The following is a 20,331-nucleotide window of genomic DNA, read 5'->3' on the forward strand; positions in this document are numbered from 1 at the left end:
ACAACAAACTAGCCAATCGCAGGGAAAACATCAATGCAGACTATGGGATGCTGTCCCTCCACACAAAATTATTACACTATTTACAATTTGACACAGTGGAGTGGCTGGTGTTCATTGCACGGCCTTGGTTGAGTATCTCCGACTCTTAGCTCCAGTAAGCCTGCATGGTCTATTAAACTGACAATGACATAACCAATGGTTCACAAACAGTTTTTTTGGCTTCAGTAAATCAGTACCCACTTTCCCTGATTTCTGTATCCAAGTACACTTAACTACAACATGTAATTTGTTTAGACAATTCCAAGAGAAACCCTAGCTAGCATGATTCTATCAATTCATTTTAACCCACCTTTTGTGCCTCCACGGCAGATTTATTTGAAACTCAGTTGACTTATGATGTAAATATGTTCAAAAAATGTCCAAGATATTGCTATATATTCATCATAGGAGTGGTTTCTTTTTCTTCTTCTTTTAGTTTTTTTTAACACTTTCAACCCTCTTTTGGGTATACAGGTGAAATTTGTCCAAAGATATTCAACAATAAAGCGTGAAACACTAATGTATAGAAATACACAGCTAAAACTAAGTGAAGTTAAAAGGTGATATTGCCTTGAATGTGAACTCTGTTTATCAATGAGAGCAGGGACGTGCGGAGGGGCAGGGGCTGAAATCCCGTTAAGAGGGCAAAAATAGCGAAAATAGCAGATCTACAAGCTCACAACGCGTAGATCATCTATTTTCGGGTGCAACCCAGCACTTTTTAGCTAGTGGAGATGCGGTGTACGGCATGGATTTCTAAACAAATTAGTTCAGCGCAAAATACTCTGTTCACGTTCAGGAGACTTCGGAAAAAAGCAATTCTCCTGAATGCTGCCTTCCGGCATGGCATGGAAAAGAGTGTGGCATTTGCATTTCTTTCACCATAGTAAATGCTGCATTCGTGGTCTGGAAAGGGCAGTTGTTTACAGACGGATAAAAGGGCAAGGGCCGAAGCCCCCTTTGATGTTTATGTGTGCACGTCCCTGTTTGAGAGCCATTAATAAGCTGAAGGGGCCACTGCTGGCAGTGACGTATCTCTGGCTTACAACCCAGAGGGGGGACGATTCTTCAGCGGCTCCGTGCGCGTGGTGTGTGCACTACTCGTAGAAAGTTTAGAAATCCAAGCATTGTTGCTCTCCTCTCTCTGTTGTTCACGCGCATCCACCACAACAAACACATGGGGATTCCACCACAACAAATGCAGAACACACAGCGAGGGTGAGGAGGTGGGTGGGGTGGGGGGGCCGGCCGTTCTTAAGCCGGTTGACTGCAGTCCATAGAGTATTACAAGGATAGAGACTGAACCGGAGTGACAGCCCAGCCCCCCCCACTATTAATTTCAGTGGAAGTTGCTCAGTGGCGTTTTGAAGCACCCGGAAGAACCGTCTACTTCAAGTGCAAACAAGCGCTCAATGTTAAACCCCTTCACATGGTTTCCTCGTCATAACTCCACGGGTCCGCCTAGAGTTCCCGCTCTTACCACTAGGGCCGAATGCCTCAACATTGGAGAGCCTCACTGGGGGCTTGCTGCAGACAGACAACTTCAGCAAGCCGGCTCCACTGTGGAAGACTGGCATGTCTTTTTTTGACGCTCAAAGGACTGGGGCTGCCTCGTTTGAGGCTGTTTCCACACTTTAGTTTTAGTTCTTTTGTTCAGTCTCGCGGCCCATAAGGTCCGCGGCCCATGTGGATAGAGCCGGCTGGTATGAACAAACACTAGTCTATTTATGAACGATTGCAACCTTTGTCATTATTCGGTTCAGGAATATAAAAGAAAACATATCAGTGAAACAACCTGTGATAACAGGTTGTTTTCTAATAACTTGACTTTCGATGTGCACAGCACATTATTTTATTGAGGCATCTAAACAGCAGCAGGTATCGCGATATTTGCCAGATGGGAAACGGTGGACAGTCTCTTGGCACATTCAGAAACGTACGTGCTCTTTACATACCTCTATAAAATGACACAATGTACAACACAGCAGGCAATGATGTGTTATATGTCATTTATTTAAAAACAATGGTCTCAATCATTCAGAAATAGTGTGTTCATATGCTTGTCAACTCAGCTCCATTGACTCCAATGTATTCCACCAGAGATTCAGCTGCAGTTTGGCCGAGTGTGACGAATCTGCCGGCTAGAATTGCAGGGTAAAGAAAATTACGTCAGCGACCCTTCCTTCATTAATTTGTTCCTAGGCCTTGGTTCTGCCTACAGTATATACAGTTTACAGTATGGACATATGGGGCTTATTTATGGTTATGTCTGAGTGACGCCAGAGGTCCGCCCACCTGCCGGTCAGCCGGTCCAATTTTAATATAGGATTGAATCCTTACATAAACTGTGTTTATGTGATAAACACAAATAACAACACACTGGTTCCAAAACTGAGTCAATTCCAAATGTGACATTTCTGTTATTTCTTTCATTTCTTATGTGATGAATTACAGTAGCCTAGCTACTTGGGTGTAATTCTCTGTCTCACTCTCTAATCACAGATAATTCATATCACTTAGTGAAAACATGCAGTGACGACATAATGGTTTTCCGTCCAAAACGAACCCTGCTGTGTGTTCTTAATGGATCGCTCCATGTTTTCTCCCCACACTATAAGGTCCTATCGATCGTTTGCTGGCTTTTAATTAAGTCTCTGACTACAAATTACTGTGCGCTCCCATTAAGTAAAACGCTCTGCTTTAGAGCCGAGTGCAAGGAGAAGAGCGTTCAACGTTACAGTGATTGTGAGAACATATCATTTCTGTCACTTCACTGACCGAACACACATCGCTTAGTCTTATTCCACTGCACACAACATTATCATTTGATGGCTTTACAGAAATATATTGTTGATTACAAAACAATTTCATCACCAAATGAATAACTACCGTATTCAATTCTGCTTTAATCGCTTAAACCCTACTGTACAGGGTCCCCTCCTTTTATCTATTTACAGAAAATAGCTCCTCTACAAGATCACAATGCTTCACAAGAATAAGGATGCTAGAGTTCATGGGGTTTCAACATTGTGTCCTTACTTTGGAGCATGTCATTAGCCTATGCCAACATTTTCAAAAACATTAAAGGTATATTCAGTGATTTCACTCAAAAAACCTTAGGTTTCGTTTTTGGCTGGGACCTAAGCCTTTCATCCAATCAGGATAGAGAGCCAAAAACGAAACCTAAGGTTTTTTTTACCCCCAGGGGTTAACTGGGGACAGGGAGGAACTCCTTAATATGGTCAGCACACTCTATAGTAGAGAGGATTATCACAACAAAACAAAAAAATAAGTGATATTTGAATTAAGTGAAATCACTGAATATATCTTTAAAACATTCATTCTCAAAAATCTTTAACAAATTGTAAGAATTGACTACTGTATATATATATATGCGTGGTTTTTGAGCTTGTAGAACAGCCTTTGTATGACAAAATATGCCATGTTTTAAGTAGCAAATTCATATTATGAAACATTGTCTTTTCCTTTATCAATTCTTAAATTATTTATGGACAATCCCCTTTTTTAAATCCCAGTTCAACTGTTCACTTAAATATATTAAATATATATAATATTTAACAAATTATTAATTAATAATGAATTTATAAAGTGGGCTATAACAGCCTTATAACTCTGGAACCGTAGGTCCTAAAATCAAAATTCACTTTCCCGGGATTCCTTGGGTCGTAACGCATCTCTCACATAGGCCACGCCCATTTGTGTCGGGATAGATTTCCTGCCATTTACACTTTTATTCAAAACACACTTTTGGCTCTTCCACTCTACAGCTTTTGTGCAAATCTCACACAAGTCGGTAGGCTGATCTCTGGACCTATCCAATTAAAACACCACAGGCAGAATGTTCATACTCCATATCGTTCAGCTGTAATCCACTTCCAAAGTTAGTGGGAGGGGCCTGTTTAACAAAAAATGACACAAATCACAAACTGAATGTCCAATCTACCCCAAATCTTAATCACATGTCGAGGGTGGTTTAATCAATGGAGAGCCCAAAGCAATTCCATTTTCATCCATAGGGGGCACCGCAAATGCAGAATTTAAAAACGTTTATTGCAAAAACATGCTTTTCGGGGCATAAATCCGCTATGTTTGCGATGGCGTAGCCTACGTGCGCTATAGCGAGCCAGGACAACTCCCTCCCAATCACTAATGTCATCTATTTACAAGAACATTCTGATGCATGAGGGGGCCGTGATATATATATATTTTTCATATCTATATTCTATGTTGAAAATCCCTTTAACCAGGAGAATTCCAGATTTTCCTGGAAGCAGTTTTGTCATCATTCTATGTAATAGCCACCGGTGGATTTAATCCCTTCAAATTAGAGCCTTGTTAATCCTGGATAGCCCATAACCACGTAAACCCTATTGTATATGTATTTGAAAACAGCATATCATATTTCTTTAAACGTAATTAGAACAACATGTACCAAAATAGGGAAGTGGTTATGTTAGACAGAGGTCACACACTGGCTAATGTGAAGCCGCTTGATGATGACTCATTCCTATATGAGGGCAGTCAAAGGGTGTCAAATGGACAGACTTTCTCCTGGTAGGATTCAGTGACATATAGACTTGAATATTAAAACCTATATACGCATGAATCACTTTGAACAGTATATACTTTTTAAATAGTTGACCATGCAGGGTACCCCAGGGAACTATTATGTCCGCTAGTCCCTCTACACTAAATACATTTAGCTGAAAATAGCCGATCTATTGTACAATAACAGGACACACAATGTGAGCATGTAGATCTGATACTTAGCAGAATAGGGACACTAGACCGACCAGTCCTGACATCCTTCAGTGACACAAACACTGTAAAGATAATATTAAACAGCCTTATATTCTCGTAGTAATCTTTGCTATAGATAGTTTGTTCCGTAATGGGGGTCTCCCCGTCTCTCCAGCTCTTTAGTAAACAGAAAACACATTTTCAGATCGGGATACCAATTTCATCCAATCATTTCTGTTTTTAGGTTTTTCTTTTACACTTATTGTATGATGAGTTGGTGATTAATTATTAATTGATAACTATCTGTATCATATTAAGGAAGTATATTGGGCTTATCACTATACAGGCCATATTGGCAAGGTGAGAGAGAACCTATACAACATAAACAAGTGAAATTGAAAGTGATGAATAATTTAAAAAAAAATTGAATAATGGAATTAGAGCTGATAAATGATATAAATAAATAAAATAAATTGGCAAAATCGATGAAGTCTGTCTCCCACAAAATGTATTTTCAGTTGACTAAAGAGCTGCAAAAGCTTTACGTTTTGCCTGGGTTTTTGCACTTGGATCGACCGGATTTGCATAGTCTTGTAACATAGCAGGATTAATCCAATAAACGTGGTGTGAACAATCTATCACCAGTTGTATGGGGAAATATGAGCAGTCAAACAGTGGATAAAATAAGGAATTATGTGATCAATCAACAGTAAAACATTTGCAATATTCATTACAGTAGTTGTTGATGAACTTACTATATTTCTTGAATGTTGTATTACTATTGGTGTTAGTAGTAATCCCTCTGCCGCATATAAAACTATAAATTACATTGTATCATGTAATCCCTTTATGACCTTGCAATGATGGAATGTTTGCTGCGACCTGACATTCCTGTCAGGGTCAATGTATCATGAACTGACATGTCTTGCCATACAGTATGCTAATTTCCTATGGTTACATATCATACTATATACGGCATTGATTCTTAATGTCAGGTCCATGGACCACTAGGGGTTCAAAATGGAGCCTTCCGGGTCTGGATGTTACCGTTTAGTTTGGGTTAAAAAAAGGTATCAAATGGGTGTCTGACGGTGTAATCCATTTCAAAAGGTTAAGAATACTCTTGTACAGTACTGCTAAATGGATAGATGCAGAGAATCAAAATGTTAATCAGTGCACTGCCACTGCTGGCTGAACAAGACCAATGCATAACCTTGCAACACTGTCACGTCTCGTCTCGGCCATTAAACACTTCCGTATTAGAAGGTTGTGCTGACTTTTGACCCATAAGGTCAATTGTAAGCTTGATGGACTTAATTTTAAGCTAGCATTGTGGTTGAGAGCATTGATGGGGCTTTTGGCTTTGTGTCAATACTACCTAGTGCCTACTGTCATGCTGTTATGAGAGCTTAGTGGGAGAGCACTGTGACGACGATGCATTCTGACCCTTTCAGTGAACGCAGGCTTATACAACTTTTAGAGCTGTCTGTCACTCACTATCATGTAATTGTATTTGATGATTAATTGTCAAATAATTGTGATGAATGATTAAATTGTGTTTTTTAGCAATGAAAATTGGAACTATAAAATAAGAAATACATTTCTGTTTGCATTTTAGGCTTTGTAAACACGAATTGCACAGGGCCGATAAGTAGCTTATAAAAGCCTATTACTGAAATATACAAGGAAATGACTGACATCAGTAGCAACAATCGAAAATAAATGATCTACTATGGCCAACAAAGTGGAAATAATGATTTCTGTTCAGTGCATCCGGATTCTTTTAACAATTCTAACGATTATTAACAATTCTAACGATAAGGCAATAAATAATTGCAATTTGCGGTCAGGTAACTATGTAAAACTCGGGGGACAGGCATGCAGCAGTATAGAGCTGCGCTCAACCCCTGGTTCATGGAAGTCTTTCTCTATGGAGAATAACATGGGGTCATCTTAAAATCCTCTCATTATAAGCATTGGGGTCCAAAAATAAACAAACTGCCCCGGCGATATTGTCGGGAGGTGTCTCTGTATCGTTTATGACAGTCAGTCACTCATATTTGAGTCTGTTTCTAGTGGAAATATAACTAATTCAGCAGCAGTAACATTAGCGTTTTCTCACAGTCAGTTGATTCTTCATATTATCCATATATGAGTGAAACTGCCGGGATGATTTGCTTATTTTTCAATCACAGTTCTTATATGAGGCTAAAATCTAAACCCTCCACACCCCTATGGGGTGTGGAGGGTGGAGCTGGTGGAGCTGGTGGCGCTATAACAGGCCGTTCAGGAAAATGTGGGGCAGAGGTTCATCGTTGGCATCCAGGGAGTGTGTGTGCAAAATTTGGCACAGACCGGGTTAATGGTGCCGGAGATTAGCTGTACACAGACGGACGGACGGACATACAGACACACGCACGGACACACGGACGGAGTGCAAAACATACTCTCTCCCCATGCCTTCGGCCATGTGGAGACAAATAAACATACTCTCTCCCCATGCCTTCGGCCCGGTGGAGACAATAAAACATACTCTCTCCCCATGCCTTCGGCCTGGTGGAGACAATAAAACATACTCTCTCCCCATGCCTTCGGCCTGGCGGAGACAATAAAACATACTCTCTCCCCATGCTTTCGGCCTGGTGGAGACAATAAAACATACTCTCTCCCCATGCCTTCGGCCTTGTGGAGACAATAAAACATACTCTCTCCCCATGCCTTCGGCCTGGTGGAGACAATAAATCATACTCTCTCCCCATGCTTTCGGCCTGGTGGAGACAATAAAACATACTCTCTCCCCATGCCTTCGGCCTGGTGGAGACAATAAAACATATACTCTCTCCCCATGCCTTCGGCCTGGTGGAGACAATAAAAAGTAAACGTTCCGTGGACTGAAACGCCCTCTACCGATATTGACGTCAGACATCGGTGCTCTATACTGTAGCAATGCTCCTCTGCATCCATCTAACACCTATCCGTAGTTCATGTTCATAGCCTGACAGGAGACCTATATGCTTATGTCATGATCTGTCAACGTACTGTAACATCATCGCTGAGGAACTCGAGCTCCTCCTCCTGCGTTTGCCTCCGTCTGTTTCTTCTCATTCACTCTCACTTTTCTTTCTCCTTGTTCGCTCCCACACGGGGTTCAGTGTGAGATAACCGCCTTAATTATAGGGATTATGGGGAGGTTGTACATGTACAATTCTGTTTGGCATATTACGCAGAGACGAGTGTGGATGCATTAGTCTCTTTGTATCAATGCAGATGGAGTGATGTTGTTATTGTCATTGTATGTACAGTCGTATTATTCCCAGTAATCTTGCCATCTCTCATTAGAATCTACAGTAGGCCTACTTAGTTTGAGGAACACAGGGAATTGTTTGATAATGACAGCTTTGTTGTGGAGACAGACCTCACAGAGTGCAGTGTGAACTGTGAACCATTGTGTTTAGAACAGACCCAAAGCCAAATCAGATTTTCCCAAAACTCATGGTTTATTTTCGAAATGAGCGTTTTGGTCATATCTTTAATCAGTGACATTTGCCAGAACAATTGTGAACAGCAATAAAAAATCACACCCTTGTGAAGTGAGGAGCGCTCTAATCATCGTACATCATCATCAAGAATGGTGGTCCCTTATTGGCCAAGGGTTCGATTTGCTCAATTTTCAATTTAAATGGCATTCAAACAACACAAACATTAAACACTATAGCTGTTTATAGGAGGGGCTAGCGCCCCTCAAAAATCACCCCTGTGTGAAGTGAGGGGTGCTCTTATCATCGTACTTCATCATACATCATCTCATTCCGGCCAATCAAAATTTGCGTCCTCATCTTTGTCTTCAATGTTTGTGTTATGCAATGTTTCTGTTTACACACACACACACCAAAAGCTGGACATAGGAGGAGCTATCGCCCCTCAAAAACCGTCCCAAAATGTTGCCACTACCTCTTCTTACTGGTGATGAAACAGTCTGAACCTCCAGACAAAAATACTGAAATATGTAAAGCAGTCCTACTTTCCACAGCGTCTGTCTCCTCTTCCCATGAGACAGCATGGCCAAGAAAAGGTTTTTTTTTTAAATCCAGGTGACGTGAAATGGTCCCTGCAGGGAGGGAACTTGACAGGGCCTCTTTGTCGCCCATGCAGACATACTGTAATCAAAGCTGACGCTCAGTCAACAGTTGAGAGTAAGCCTCATCAGAGTTGTTTTACTTTCCTCCTTCTCTCTTTTGACGTCTCTTTTGTGGTGTTTTCCAGAGAGTGAAGACGAGCTCTCTTCGCCCGACCCTCTATTTCTGTCTCGTGTGAAATATTTGCAATTCAAATAGGGCTAAAGTGCCACTTCCTGTGTTTCAGCGTTGTCCCATTATCCTGGAATTCTGTAGCTTCTTAGAGTATACATGTTTTGCTGTCTTGTTTCTCTTGTTCCCCCAACGTGTGTGCGTGCATACATATCGCTGCTAAAACAAGAATAAAGATGTATGCAGCAGGATGGGTACCTACTAGCCTGCTTTGCGACAGCCATCCTGTATGCTGTTACGTTTAGTTGTGGCTAATTTTAGCCTTCCAGGGCCGTGCACTGCATCTCCCTGTGGATGAGCTGAATCATATCTGAGCATCAGCACAGCTTCTTGTCCTCTGCTCTGCTCTTTGTGTGGCCGGCCAGCGTCACTGGTGCACAGAGGTTATACGATTGTCACAGGCTATAATGACATGCCCAGAGTTTCAAGGGACTTTGCCAAAAAAAGATTTGGCTGGTAAACACATAAATTATTAAGCCAGAACAACACATCCAGGAATACTGTATGTGTATGTCTCTCTCTCTCTATCTCTCTCTCTCTTTCTCTCTCTATCTGTGTGTCTCTGTCTTTCTTTCTTTCTTTCTTTCTTTCTTTCTTTCTTTCTTTCTTTCTTTCTTTCTTACCCTTTACATACCCTTTTTCACTTCAGCCATATCAAAATGAAATAGAATAGTAGGGTAAGCTCTTTTCAGTGAGCTGACAAGCACAATAGCAGCAACCTGACTCTGTTCAACCTGAATGGAACACCTTTCAGTACATGTCAATATTTGTGAAAACCTTTAGTTGTACAGCTTTGTAGCAAAAGCTTGTCAATATCTGATGTGAGAAATGACGCACACAGGGGGAACCCTTTACTTGTACAGTTTGTTTGTGGTAAAAGCTGCCATGACAAAGGTCTATTCTATCTAATGTCTAATGATGTTCTGTGAGGTCCAATTATAGAATACTAGTCCATACCCGTTCGCAGGGGTGGACTGGCCACAGGACGTACCACGCATATGCCTGGTGGGCCGACCCTATTAGTTGTCTGTTTGTTGCGTATCATTTATGTTGTACTGTAAATGGGGTGGTGTTAAGGGCTTGTATTTCAAGTATTTGTATAGGCCTCGACCCGATAAGTCAGTAGAGTATCTGCTCGCTGGTTGTGGTGGGCCAGTCTTGGCTAAATTCCGCAAAAATGTCTCATTTTTGTCTCCGTCCAGCCCTGCCCGTTCGGGGATACAACATACCCAATACGTAGCTCTCTCCCTCCTCCCTCCTCCCTTCTCTCTCTCTCTCTCTATCTCTCTCTCTCTCTATCCCCCTCTCTCTTGGATCCTCTCTCTCTCCCCCCTGCGCCCCCGAAATGAGCTAATTCCGTCCACAAATTTTGAGGACATTACTATAACAATTTATTACTTGCGCAAGCAGAGCGGGCGATGTTTTTCATCAGGTGCTAAGATGCGTATGTCCCGTAGCAGCATATGAGCATATGACGTGATGAAGATATGTACCAATGCCAGGGTATAATTGGTTATCGATGGTGACGTAATGATATGTTTCAGTGTCGGGTGGATTAAAGGTAATGCCCCTATGTATACATGTATGTAATCTGACACCACTGCCATATCAAGCACAAACTAATTACGTCATACCCTGCCACGAGACATACGCAAGCAGACCGTGCAAGTAATGTTTTTCGTCATGCTACGATGCGCATGTCCCGTACCAGCATATGACGTGATGAAGATATGTACCAATGCCAGGGTATAATTGGTCTTCGATGGTGACGTAATGATATGTTTCAGTGTCGGGTGGATTATATGCCGCTACGGGATACCGCTAATCAACTTACAATTCAGTGATGCTTGCGGAACTCGACTTCGTCTCGTTCCTGACCGCATCCCTGTCGTGGCAATAATCACGTTAACCCACACCCTCTGGTGTAATATTGCTTAATATTGAAGATGGCCTTCAATGACATACAGTGTACAGGACAACAGTGCAGTGAATCTAGAGGCGTGGCAACAATCATGGACATTCGTAAGGAAAGGTTCATATACCAGGAATGTCCCCATGAGGACTGCAAGGATAAGATTGTTGACATTAAAGAAGGAAATTACCGCTGTGAGAAATGTAGAAGATATTAGTTTGAATATAGACTCAATATAGCAAACCCTCGTGGGGGGAAAGTGGTGTCATGCTCCCAGGAAATAGTTGAAGTTCTTCTGGATCGGAAGAGAAGGTCACTGAAACATCTGAGAAAGATTGACGGCGTTGGATTGGCTTTCCAGGATATTTTATTCATGTCTTTAAGATCAGAGACGAGATAAAGACATATAATACGAGAGTAATCGAAATTGGACCACAGGGAATGTAGCAAGAGTCTCATCGACAACATTCACATGTCCAGATGCCCAGAGCCTACCCTGTCACAGGCTGACTCATGTGGAGAGAGTGATGCAGTGCCCGTCCCCAGAGAGACGCCCGGTATAGCGTCGCCGCCACCAGGCAAGCCTTCCGTACTTTGAGAGAGGACGAGGGGGAAGCTCTGGACAGAGGCCCGACCCAGGACAGCACAGACTCCGCCGAGGCTGAGAAGTCGCATGGTGGGGCATTTATGGCCTACTTGGGTGCAACAAGCAGATTAAGATTAAGATTAAGATGTAAGCCCTGCATGTCCATACACATTAATCGTGGACTATACCTATACCGGTATGTTAAACCACCTCGATAGAACATCTTGCCCAGGTTCTTATAATTTGCTTGCAAGGAGTCATAATATATAGCCTTTGTCACTTTGTTTGATGATAATATTGAACACGGTCAAAAGTGTAACAACACTGTTGTTAAAGTGCTTCTGCAAGATATTCTTCAGTTAGTTCTCACTTCTCCTTTTTATGAGCATGGCTCTGCAATACGCTAGCGTCTAAAAGAGGGCGTGTGTGTGTGTGTGTGTGTGTGTGTGCGTGTGTGCGTGTGTGCGTGTGCGTGTGCGTGTGCGTGTGCGTGTGCGTGTGCGTGTGCGTGTGCGTGTGTGTGTGTGTGTGTGTGTGTGTGTGTGTGTGCCGTGCGTCAATCAGGAGCAGCTGCGCAGCTGCAGGTCATGGGACAAACAAACATTTTGTGCTGAAACATACATATGTATACATAGTACATACACACGCACACACACACACACACACACACACACACACACACACACACACACACACACACACACACACACACACACACACACCTTTCACCTGCTGGTGCTGTAGTCCCCAGAAATTATTTATGCAGTACTTACTATCCTGCCTGGAATTTCATTTTGATTACGGGCAAGGCCACTTGACCTTGTTTGTTTGAGGGCATAAATACCAAATGCCAGAGCAGCAAGGATGTCAAATATTTTATATTTAGTTTTTCAGGGTTAGGGTAGGGATGATTTTATCTTTAATATATAGTATTATCAGTACTAAATTCATGAATAAATTCATGAATAAACTAGAAAAAGTGCCCTTCTGGGCACAGGTCTCCACCTGGAGGATAGGAGTGTGTGTGATGTTTGGCAAAATGTTTAGGGGTAATATAAACATGTTTGTTTGTTTGTTTGTTTGTTTCTTGCAACAATGTTCTTCATTTTGTTGAGGAAATGCAGAGCCAGATCACTCATAGCATCTCTGAGGATAGAATTATGCATGAGCAGGACATGTGCAGCATTTTGTACAAAACTGTGGAAGGCAATCTAAGCTAATCAGTGTAAAATCTGAGAAATCCAACAGGCTCGTCTTGATCACATGACTACAGAGATCATGTGTACCGATTTGCGTGAGATTTGGATGAAATCTGTGCGACTAACATAAACAATGTGTTTAGCAGAAATCGGCCTCATGGTGGCGCTATAACCGGCAGATGCGGAGGGATGCAGGGAAAATGTTTTTCCATGCCTCTAGGGAGTGCGCATACATAAGTTGCCGATGCAGTTATACGTAAAAACAGGAATTGGCCTGTTATAGCGCCACCGTGAGGCTGATTTGGGGGAAAAATTGTGGCATGTCGTCCTCTGCCTAGTGGAAATGTGCGTGTATAATTTCATGGAAATTGGACACTGCGTTTGTGATTTGTGGCATTTTGTTCGAAACGGACCAATCATGTGAGCTTTGGAAGCCAATCTTAGCCAATCAGGATGGAAGATGGGAAATTGTGAAGATCTGTGTTGATCACATGACTATGGAGATAGTGTATACCGAATTGTGTGATGTATGGATAAAATTTGTACGAGTTATCTGCAGAAATGTGTTTTGCCTCATGGCGGCGCTATAACAGGCCGTTGAGGAATATTTGGGGCAGAGGTTCGTCGTTGGCATCCAGGGAGTGTGTGTGCAAAGTTTGGCCAACGGTGCCGGAGATTAGCTGATAACAGACGGACGGAAGGACGGAAGGACACACACACGGACGGAGTGCAAAACATACTCTCTCCCCATGCCTTCGGCCTGGTGGAGACAATAAATAATGTTTATTTCACAAAATATTCCGTTCTGGTATTTAGAATTAGAGTCATACTGTAATAGGCTACATGCTCAGCCCTCTCTAATCAGAGTCCCTGGACTCATTGTTTTGAACATGGGGATGGGATGTCAGCGGGATTGATGATTCTTCAGTCACTGGTATCTCAAAACCACATTGACATGCAGGAAAGAGGCGGAGGAGAAAACAGTGAAATCAGCGGCAGCCGGCAGGGAAGGTGGACCATAATGTTTTTGAGGGGCATAAGGCCAAACTGAGGGGCAATATGGTGGTCATGCAGGCCTACATGAAATTCCTATACTCTAGTAATAATTTGTCTTGCAGTCTTTCATCGCCTTTACAGAATTGCTTAAACTAAAGAACCGCTTCAATACTTTTATGTTCAGCCATGTTAATGCTGACTGATTCAGCTTCATATTACAGTAGTTGACTTTGTACTGACAAGCTGTTCAGGCTCAGCCACTGTAGTAATGCAACCCCAAAGCATAAAGCCACCATCATTCTTTATTAATGGTATGTGGCCAGAGTGTGTTCCCCTAAATGTGACATATTGCATTGTGGCAAGTCAGCTCTACCATTAACGAGTCGGTCCACAGCATATTGTGCTAGTAGTGTTGTTCTTCACACATGTTTTGTCTGTAAAACTAGTCGTTTTTTGAGTAGAGGCATCCTTCTTAGCCTGGCTTTTGGCCAGACTCGTATTACACTGTCCTGGTCGTGGATATGTCGGAGGCAGATTTGCGTCTGGCCACTACGCGGCTAGCATTCTTCATCTGTCCTGAGCTCTTATAAAATGTGTTTAGATTAAATAAATATATAGTTAGTGAAAATAGATATGCAAAGATCAGAGATCTTTGCTATTTATCACTTAAATGGCATATGGTTAATCTGCAATAGACTCTGGAAATTATTCATTGTGTTATGGCATAATTACAGTGCCAGCACGTTTATGCATACTGATTAGCATAATGATGATGGCTGATTTATAAAACAACTGTACAGAGGTGTACAATGCTTGGTAATAGGGCCCTGTTATTTATTTGACACTACAAACGTATAAGAATGATGATGATGATGATGATGATGATAATAATAATAATGAATAGGCTTAAAAAAAAAGTCCTACCAATAACAAAAGTTATCATTCCTTATACTGGCAATTAATTGTTAGGTTAAGAAAACGTACTATTAACCTGTCATAGTAGCTGTGCTGTGCACCATACCATAACAGTCTATTAAAAAGAACGCATCATTCAGAGGTCTATTAAAATCCTGAAATTCACACATTAGTAATAGAGGACGTTTATGGGGAGAATAGTGCCATCAACTTAAAAATAGATTACAATTATCTGAATCCACTAATGTCTTTAATTTGAGGAAACCTTTAACAATACAGTGGGTTTCAACAAAATGGCCAATAGGTCAGATTTATCATGCGGATCCCCGTCATCACTGACCATTTCCCCCATATTGCTTTTATTGCTTTTGGCAAAAAAAAAGGATGATGGAATAACCCACCAGAGGAGAAGTAATGGATTTCTCCTATTAATGATGGGCTCTGAATTAGCAATATAGCCATCCAGGCGTGAGCAGATTGACTCAGTTCAGACCTAATGTCGGAGAAAGCTCTTTTCATTGCATGCCTGTTCACTCCACTGATGACTTTCTATTCTAGATCCTTCCTGCTCTGAATAACCCATTCTGACCGGGCACCCATTTTGCTGTCAGCATCATGTCATGCTTTAGCTATTGAAAAATAGCAGATCTACAAGCTCATATCGCGCCACCGAGTGGCGCGATACGAGCTTGTAGGTCTGCTATTTTTGAAAAAAATCGAAGAACGACTGACATTTTTAGAATCTGATCTCAGGTCAGAATGGGTTCATCAGACCCAGTGTTTGTCCGGCGGAAACCTCGTATGAATCTGATCTCAGGTCAGAATGGAATAAACAGTCATTATCTCAGTAGCGCTTGACTCATGTCATTTCACCGCTGTCTGCTGCAGTGCCTAGCTGCTCCATTCAACTTATTTTCTGAACGTCTTTCACTCTGGGGAGCAAAAGTTGCTATAATGTGTCCGTTGCTGTATAGGCCTACCTGTCTTTACCTGACTCTGGCCAGTTTGTTTGTGACAGATGCCATGCTGAATTATGTATAGCTCAGCTTCTGTGTGTGTGTGTGTGTGTGTGTACTGTGTATATACTGTAGGTATTCACAGATACATTGCATGGCAGGAAGCCAAATTATCTGGTAGCCAAACAGAAACGACTTTATCTTCTGCTGTGAGTATACGTTTGGGCCGTATGAAGGTATTGCGGTAAATCAGGGTATTTTGGAATCCCGACGGTATGATTTGCAATACCATCAAAAATACAGACACTCGTGAAATCATGAAAAATTGCCACACATATATAACTTGATCTTAATATAACTTCTTCAAAGCAGTGTATTAGCCACATCATTTTAACTGTCAGTCTAAAACCAACACCCACACATCATCTCTGTTCAGCCCACTAATGCACTAGTTCTGCTCTCTCTAGCTGCGACTCACAGATTGACTGGCCTAGTTAGTTGTTTGTTATTGTGAGTGACTAATATCTCTTTCCTCAGGCGGACTTCTATATCACCATTATTATTATTATTATTATTATATAGAAGCCTATTTATGAGTCACTGCCACCTTTTTGTACAGGTTTAGCATTATGTGAGCGATTTTAGGAGTGCCAAAAAATCACAAAACCACTTAAGAAGCGAGAAAGATTAGCCAGTCTAACAAGTTCACAAACTCGTGAGCTTGCAGATTTGCTGCTTTTGCTGTTTTCGAAACAGTCGGTGGAAAGAAATAATATTTGAAAGATAAGAAGCCCAAAATAAGGACACCAGGGTGAAAGTAATAGCAACAAACAAACTAGAGATGCCAACTTGCGCATTGCACACAAGTACGCCATGTAAATGGCCTACTTGTGTGCAAGCAGAGCACGCCAAGAGGTGCACTCCTCACCACCGCTGGTACGACTGCTGCTCTGACACACAGACATACCCAGCCGATACATACCCCCTATTGACCTTATGCTTTAGTTACGTCATCGAGATCAGTGGTTCCTCATTGGCTGGTGGAATGTACCGACATGCATGCATACTTGGTCCCTGATTGGCCGAGCGACGCCACGCCACCAATACATACTTGGTCTGATTGGCCGAGCGACACCGCCGACATACGCAGGCGAATACAGTACTTGTGCGCTCTGCTTTTGCGCGAGTAACTAATGAACAAGGTCTCTTGTCGTTTACTAACTTACTAGCATGTTATATACATTATAGAATGCTGAAGGATTGTTACTGAATGTCACAAATCTCCTTCATTACTAACCTCTCTCTCTCTCTCTCTCTGTTCTCTGTTGTTTCCCTCTTGCAGATCTTCCATATGACCTATGACCTGGCTAGTGCTGTGGTAAGGATATTTAATTTGATAGGCATGATGCTGCTCCTGTGTCACTGGGACGGATGTTTACAGTTCCTGGTGCCGCTACTACAAGACTTCCCTCCCGATTGCTGGGTGTCGCTAAACGGTATGGTTGTAAGTATTGCTTTTTCTTCACCTTTGTTTGTTATTTTGTCCTGTTAATGAACAGTGAAATAAATCAATGCTCATGATAAAATGTGACCAACTCCAGCTAAAAGGCCCTCAACTCTACTTTTCCATTTTTCAGATTTTTACAGATTATTAAAGTACAGAATGTAAGCTTTCATATGATGTATCATTCAATGAAATTGGACAATAATTGAAGGAGATATAACCATTTTAAAATGACTGGGGCCTTTCACCCAAAGCTGAGAAAAGCCCTTTTCAATATTCACAACATTTTATCACCTTAGAGCTGGACAGAAGTGGGTGTGACAATGGGAGGGACAAGAGACAATAGGACGTTTTAGCTGTCAACAGTGCAACACTAGAAACACTGACATGTTTAAGCCAGTAGAACAAACAATGCAATTTGTAAGGTGCCCCAATAAACCCTTTTGAAAGTACTAAGTATTAAATACTAAGTATAAGTATTCAAGTATTAAATATTAAGTTAAGTGTTCAATTTAACTTATACACTACCTGGTTGTAAATAGCTGCAGTACACCATTTTATGCAGGTCTACTTTAAGCAATCAAAGTCAGACAATTGACCCAGTATTTTAAATAAATAAAATCGACGCATCAGGCTATGATGTTGTGCGCTTGTAGATTTGCTATTTTAATAAACAGATCTGTCCACATGCAGTCACAATGCCTGGTTTCTATTTAGTGTGCAAGGCTTACATCCGGTCTAAAGCCCACCCACTGTTTGCGCTGATTTATATACACAATACATACACGATCCGTATCCTCCCCTCACCGGATGTTGAATTAACAGTACTAACGGCCGCATTTGAAAAGACGTATCCAATCTTTTACACAATAAACCGATTTCCCGACATTTACTTTTCACTTGATACCGTTTCGTAGAGAGGGCCTACACAAACGTTCTATATACCAAATGAAAGCCTGCATTTCATAGTTTACATAGTATATAACCTTTTTTAAATAAATGTATACATTTCATTTGCCCAAATGAACAATCTGTTTGAATGAAAACCTTCTTCAACATTCAAACTGTATAAATATGAAAAAAAAAGAAAATCACAAAAAAAAACGAGTTTATTTATTGATTTAAGGCATGTTCATTCTGGCGACATGAGGCATGTTTTGTTGGCACTGGTCACAAATGTCAACATTGTTTTCAACTCACATTTTAGAGAGTAATTTTCTTCAATAATACTATAGCAACCATAAACCACTTGAACCCCATCATCCATATCCTGGTGGAATATTAGCCAAAAATACAGATATATACAGCATGTTGTGGGCTTGTACATCTGTATGTTTGGTAAAGATCGAGATGTAGAGGGGTTTAATTGGTTAAAGGACCACTTCACCACTTTTCAACTTATCTTCATATAACTGGTCCTCATGATAATGATAAAATACCTTTATAATTTGGTTCTACTCGGTCTGTGTCTCATGGGTGGGCTGTGGGCAGTTCAGAAACCCGTCCACCAGTGACATCATCGATGGGGAATCCGAGCTAATAGAAACTGCAGGCTTTCTATTCCTGAAAAGTTGCAATGCGATAATGGAAGCCATCGTTCTCACAATAATACAAAACTAAATATAATTATTATTTTAAATCTTGTTTAAAAAAAATATCCCTAACGATGATGTCACTGGTGGATGGGTTTCTGAACTGCCCACAGCTCTCCTATGAGACACAGAGCGAGTAGAACAAAATTATAAAGGTATTTTATCATTATCATGAGGACCAATTATATGAAGATAAGTTGAAAAGTGGTGAAATGGTCCTTAACCAATTAAACCCCTCTAGATCTCGATCTTTACCAAAAATACAGATGAACAAGCCCACAACATGTTGTGAGCTTGTAGATCTGTATTTTTGGCTAATGCTCCACCAGAATATGGATGATGGGGTTCAAGTGGTTTGTGGTTGCTAGTATTATTGAAGAAAATGACTCTCTAAAATGTGTCCTAGTTAAAAAAGGGCACATGCCTCTTTTGCCTGGATTGTGACAAATAAATATGCTTCATGTTTCTTGTTGTCCTTTCGCAGACATTAGGTAACAGAGGGAGAGAAGCTATAAACATACAGTTATGCAACTGTTTTGTTTTTAGAACGGTACATGAAGTGTTTCAGTGCTGAGACTTCAAAGCATAATGGTCATTATGTGGCTTACACTCACATCATATTTACATACATACAATTCTCAGTGACACTCACCCCAAACAACTAGACTTGACTGTACTGAAGTCTGATGTAAAAGTAGGCCTGATCTATTTCCGGCCCTATTGCCACCTATGTACCTGTGTATATTTATTTTCCTTTCCTTCAATTGAATGAGGAGTCGAAGCCTGACAGGGGGGGGGAGTTTCCCCGGTTGGACGTAGCGCAATGGAAGGAACACGTTATTCCAACCAGTTTGTGTCTAGTCTGAATGCAGTGTATTAATAAATAAGTAAATACTTATATTTCTTATTATTTTGTTGACCAGGGACTTTTACTGTAGGCCTCTGTAATTGGTCTGCTCACTTTTTGCCGCTACATCAAACCTCTTCACCGAAAACAGAAAATCTACACCTAGACATGTTTGATCCTTTTTTTTGCAGAATGTTCGCTGCCAGAATAGGGATGCTAGGGTTCATGCGATTAAGTCATTGTAAAAATGTGAATTTTGACATTGTATAGTGTACAGTGTACACCATACTGTAGTGTACTATACTAATCAAGTTGTCTGTGTACACTGTACACAGACAACTTGATTAGTAATATTTGCAACTCAGAGGGGCTGTTGCTGAGCGAGTACAGATGCAGTCAGACTCAGAGTACAGGGTAGGCCGTGGCTCAGCGGTAGAGTGGCCGGTAGAATGGCCCGGATGGCAACCTATAAGTTGCCCAGTTCGATCCCGGGCTCCCCCAGAGTCGGTGTCGAAGTGTCCTTGACCTTGAGCAAGACGCTGAACCCCTAATTGCTCCCGATGAGCAGGTTTGGTGCCTTGCATGGTTTCCTCCTCCATCGGTGTATGAATTGGTGAATGTAATACATAATCTATAGCGGATTTACCACTAGTAAAGTAGCACATTAGACCCAGTCTACACGTCAAAGAGTCCCAGAGCAAGACAGCAAGATGTAAA

The 20,331-nt window shown here is 41.4% G+C and overlaps 1 protein-coding gene across 1 annotated transcript in view; it reads left to right on the forward strand.

The window, feature by feature from the left end:
• hcn1 (hyperpolarization activated cyclic nucleotide-gated potassium channel 1) overlaps window positions 1-20,331 on the forward strand; it is a gene marked incomplete at both ends in the record, with an annotated part of 124,037 nt that overhangs the window by 44,634 nt on the left and 59,072 nt on the right. The window contains one exon of the mRNA XM_083793123.1: window positions 17,014-17,175. Coding sequence (XP_083649249.1) covers window positions 17,014-17,175 — 162 coding nt within the window. The remainder of the gene's footprint in view (window positions 1-17,013; window positions 17,176-20,331) is intronic.

This window comes from Protomyctophum parallelum (assembly GCF_964188405.1).
Source record: "Protomyctophum parallelum genome assembly, chromosome: 21".
NCBI classification, from domain to species: Eukaryota; Metazoa; Chordata; class Actinopteri; order Myctophiformes; family Myctophidae; genus Protomyctophum; species Protomyctophum parallelum.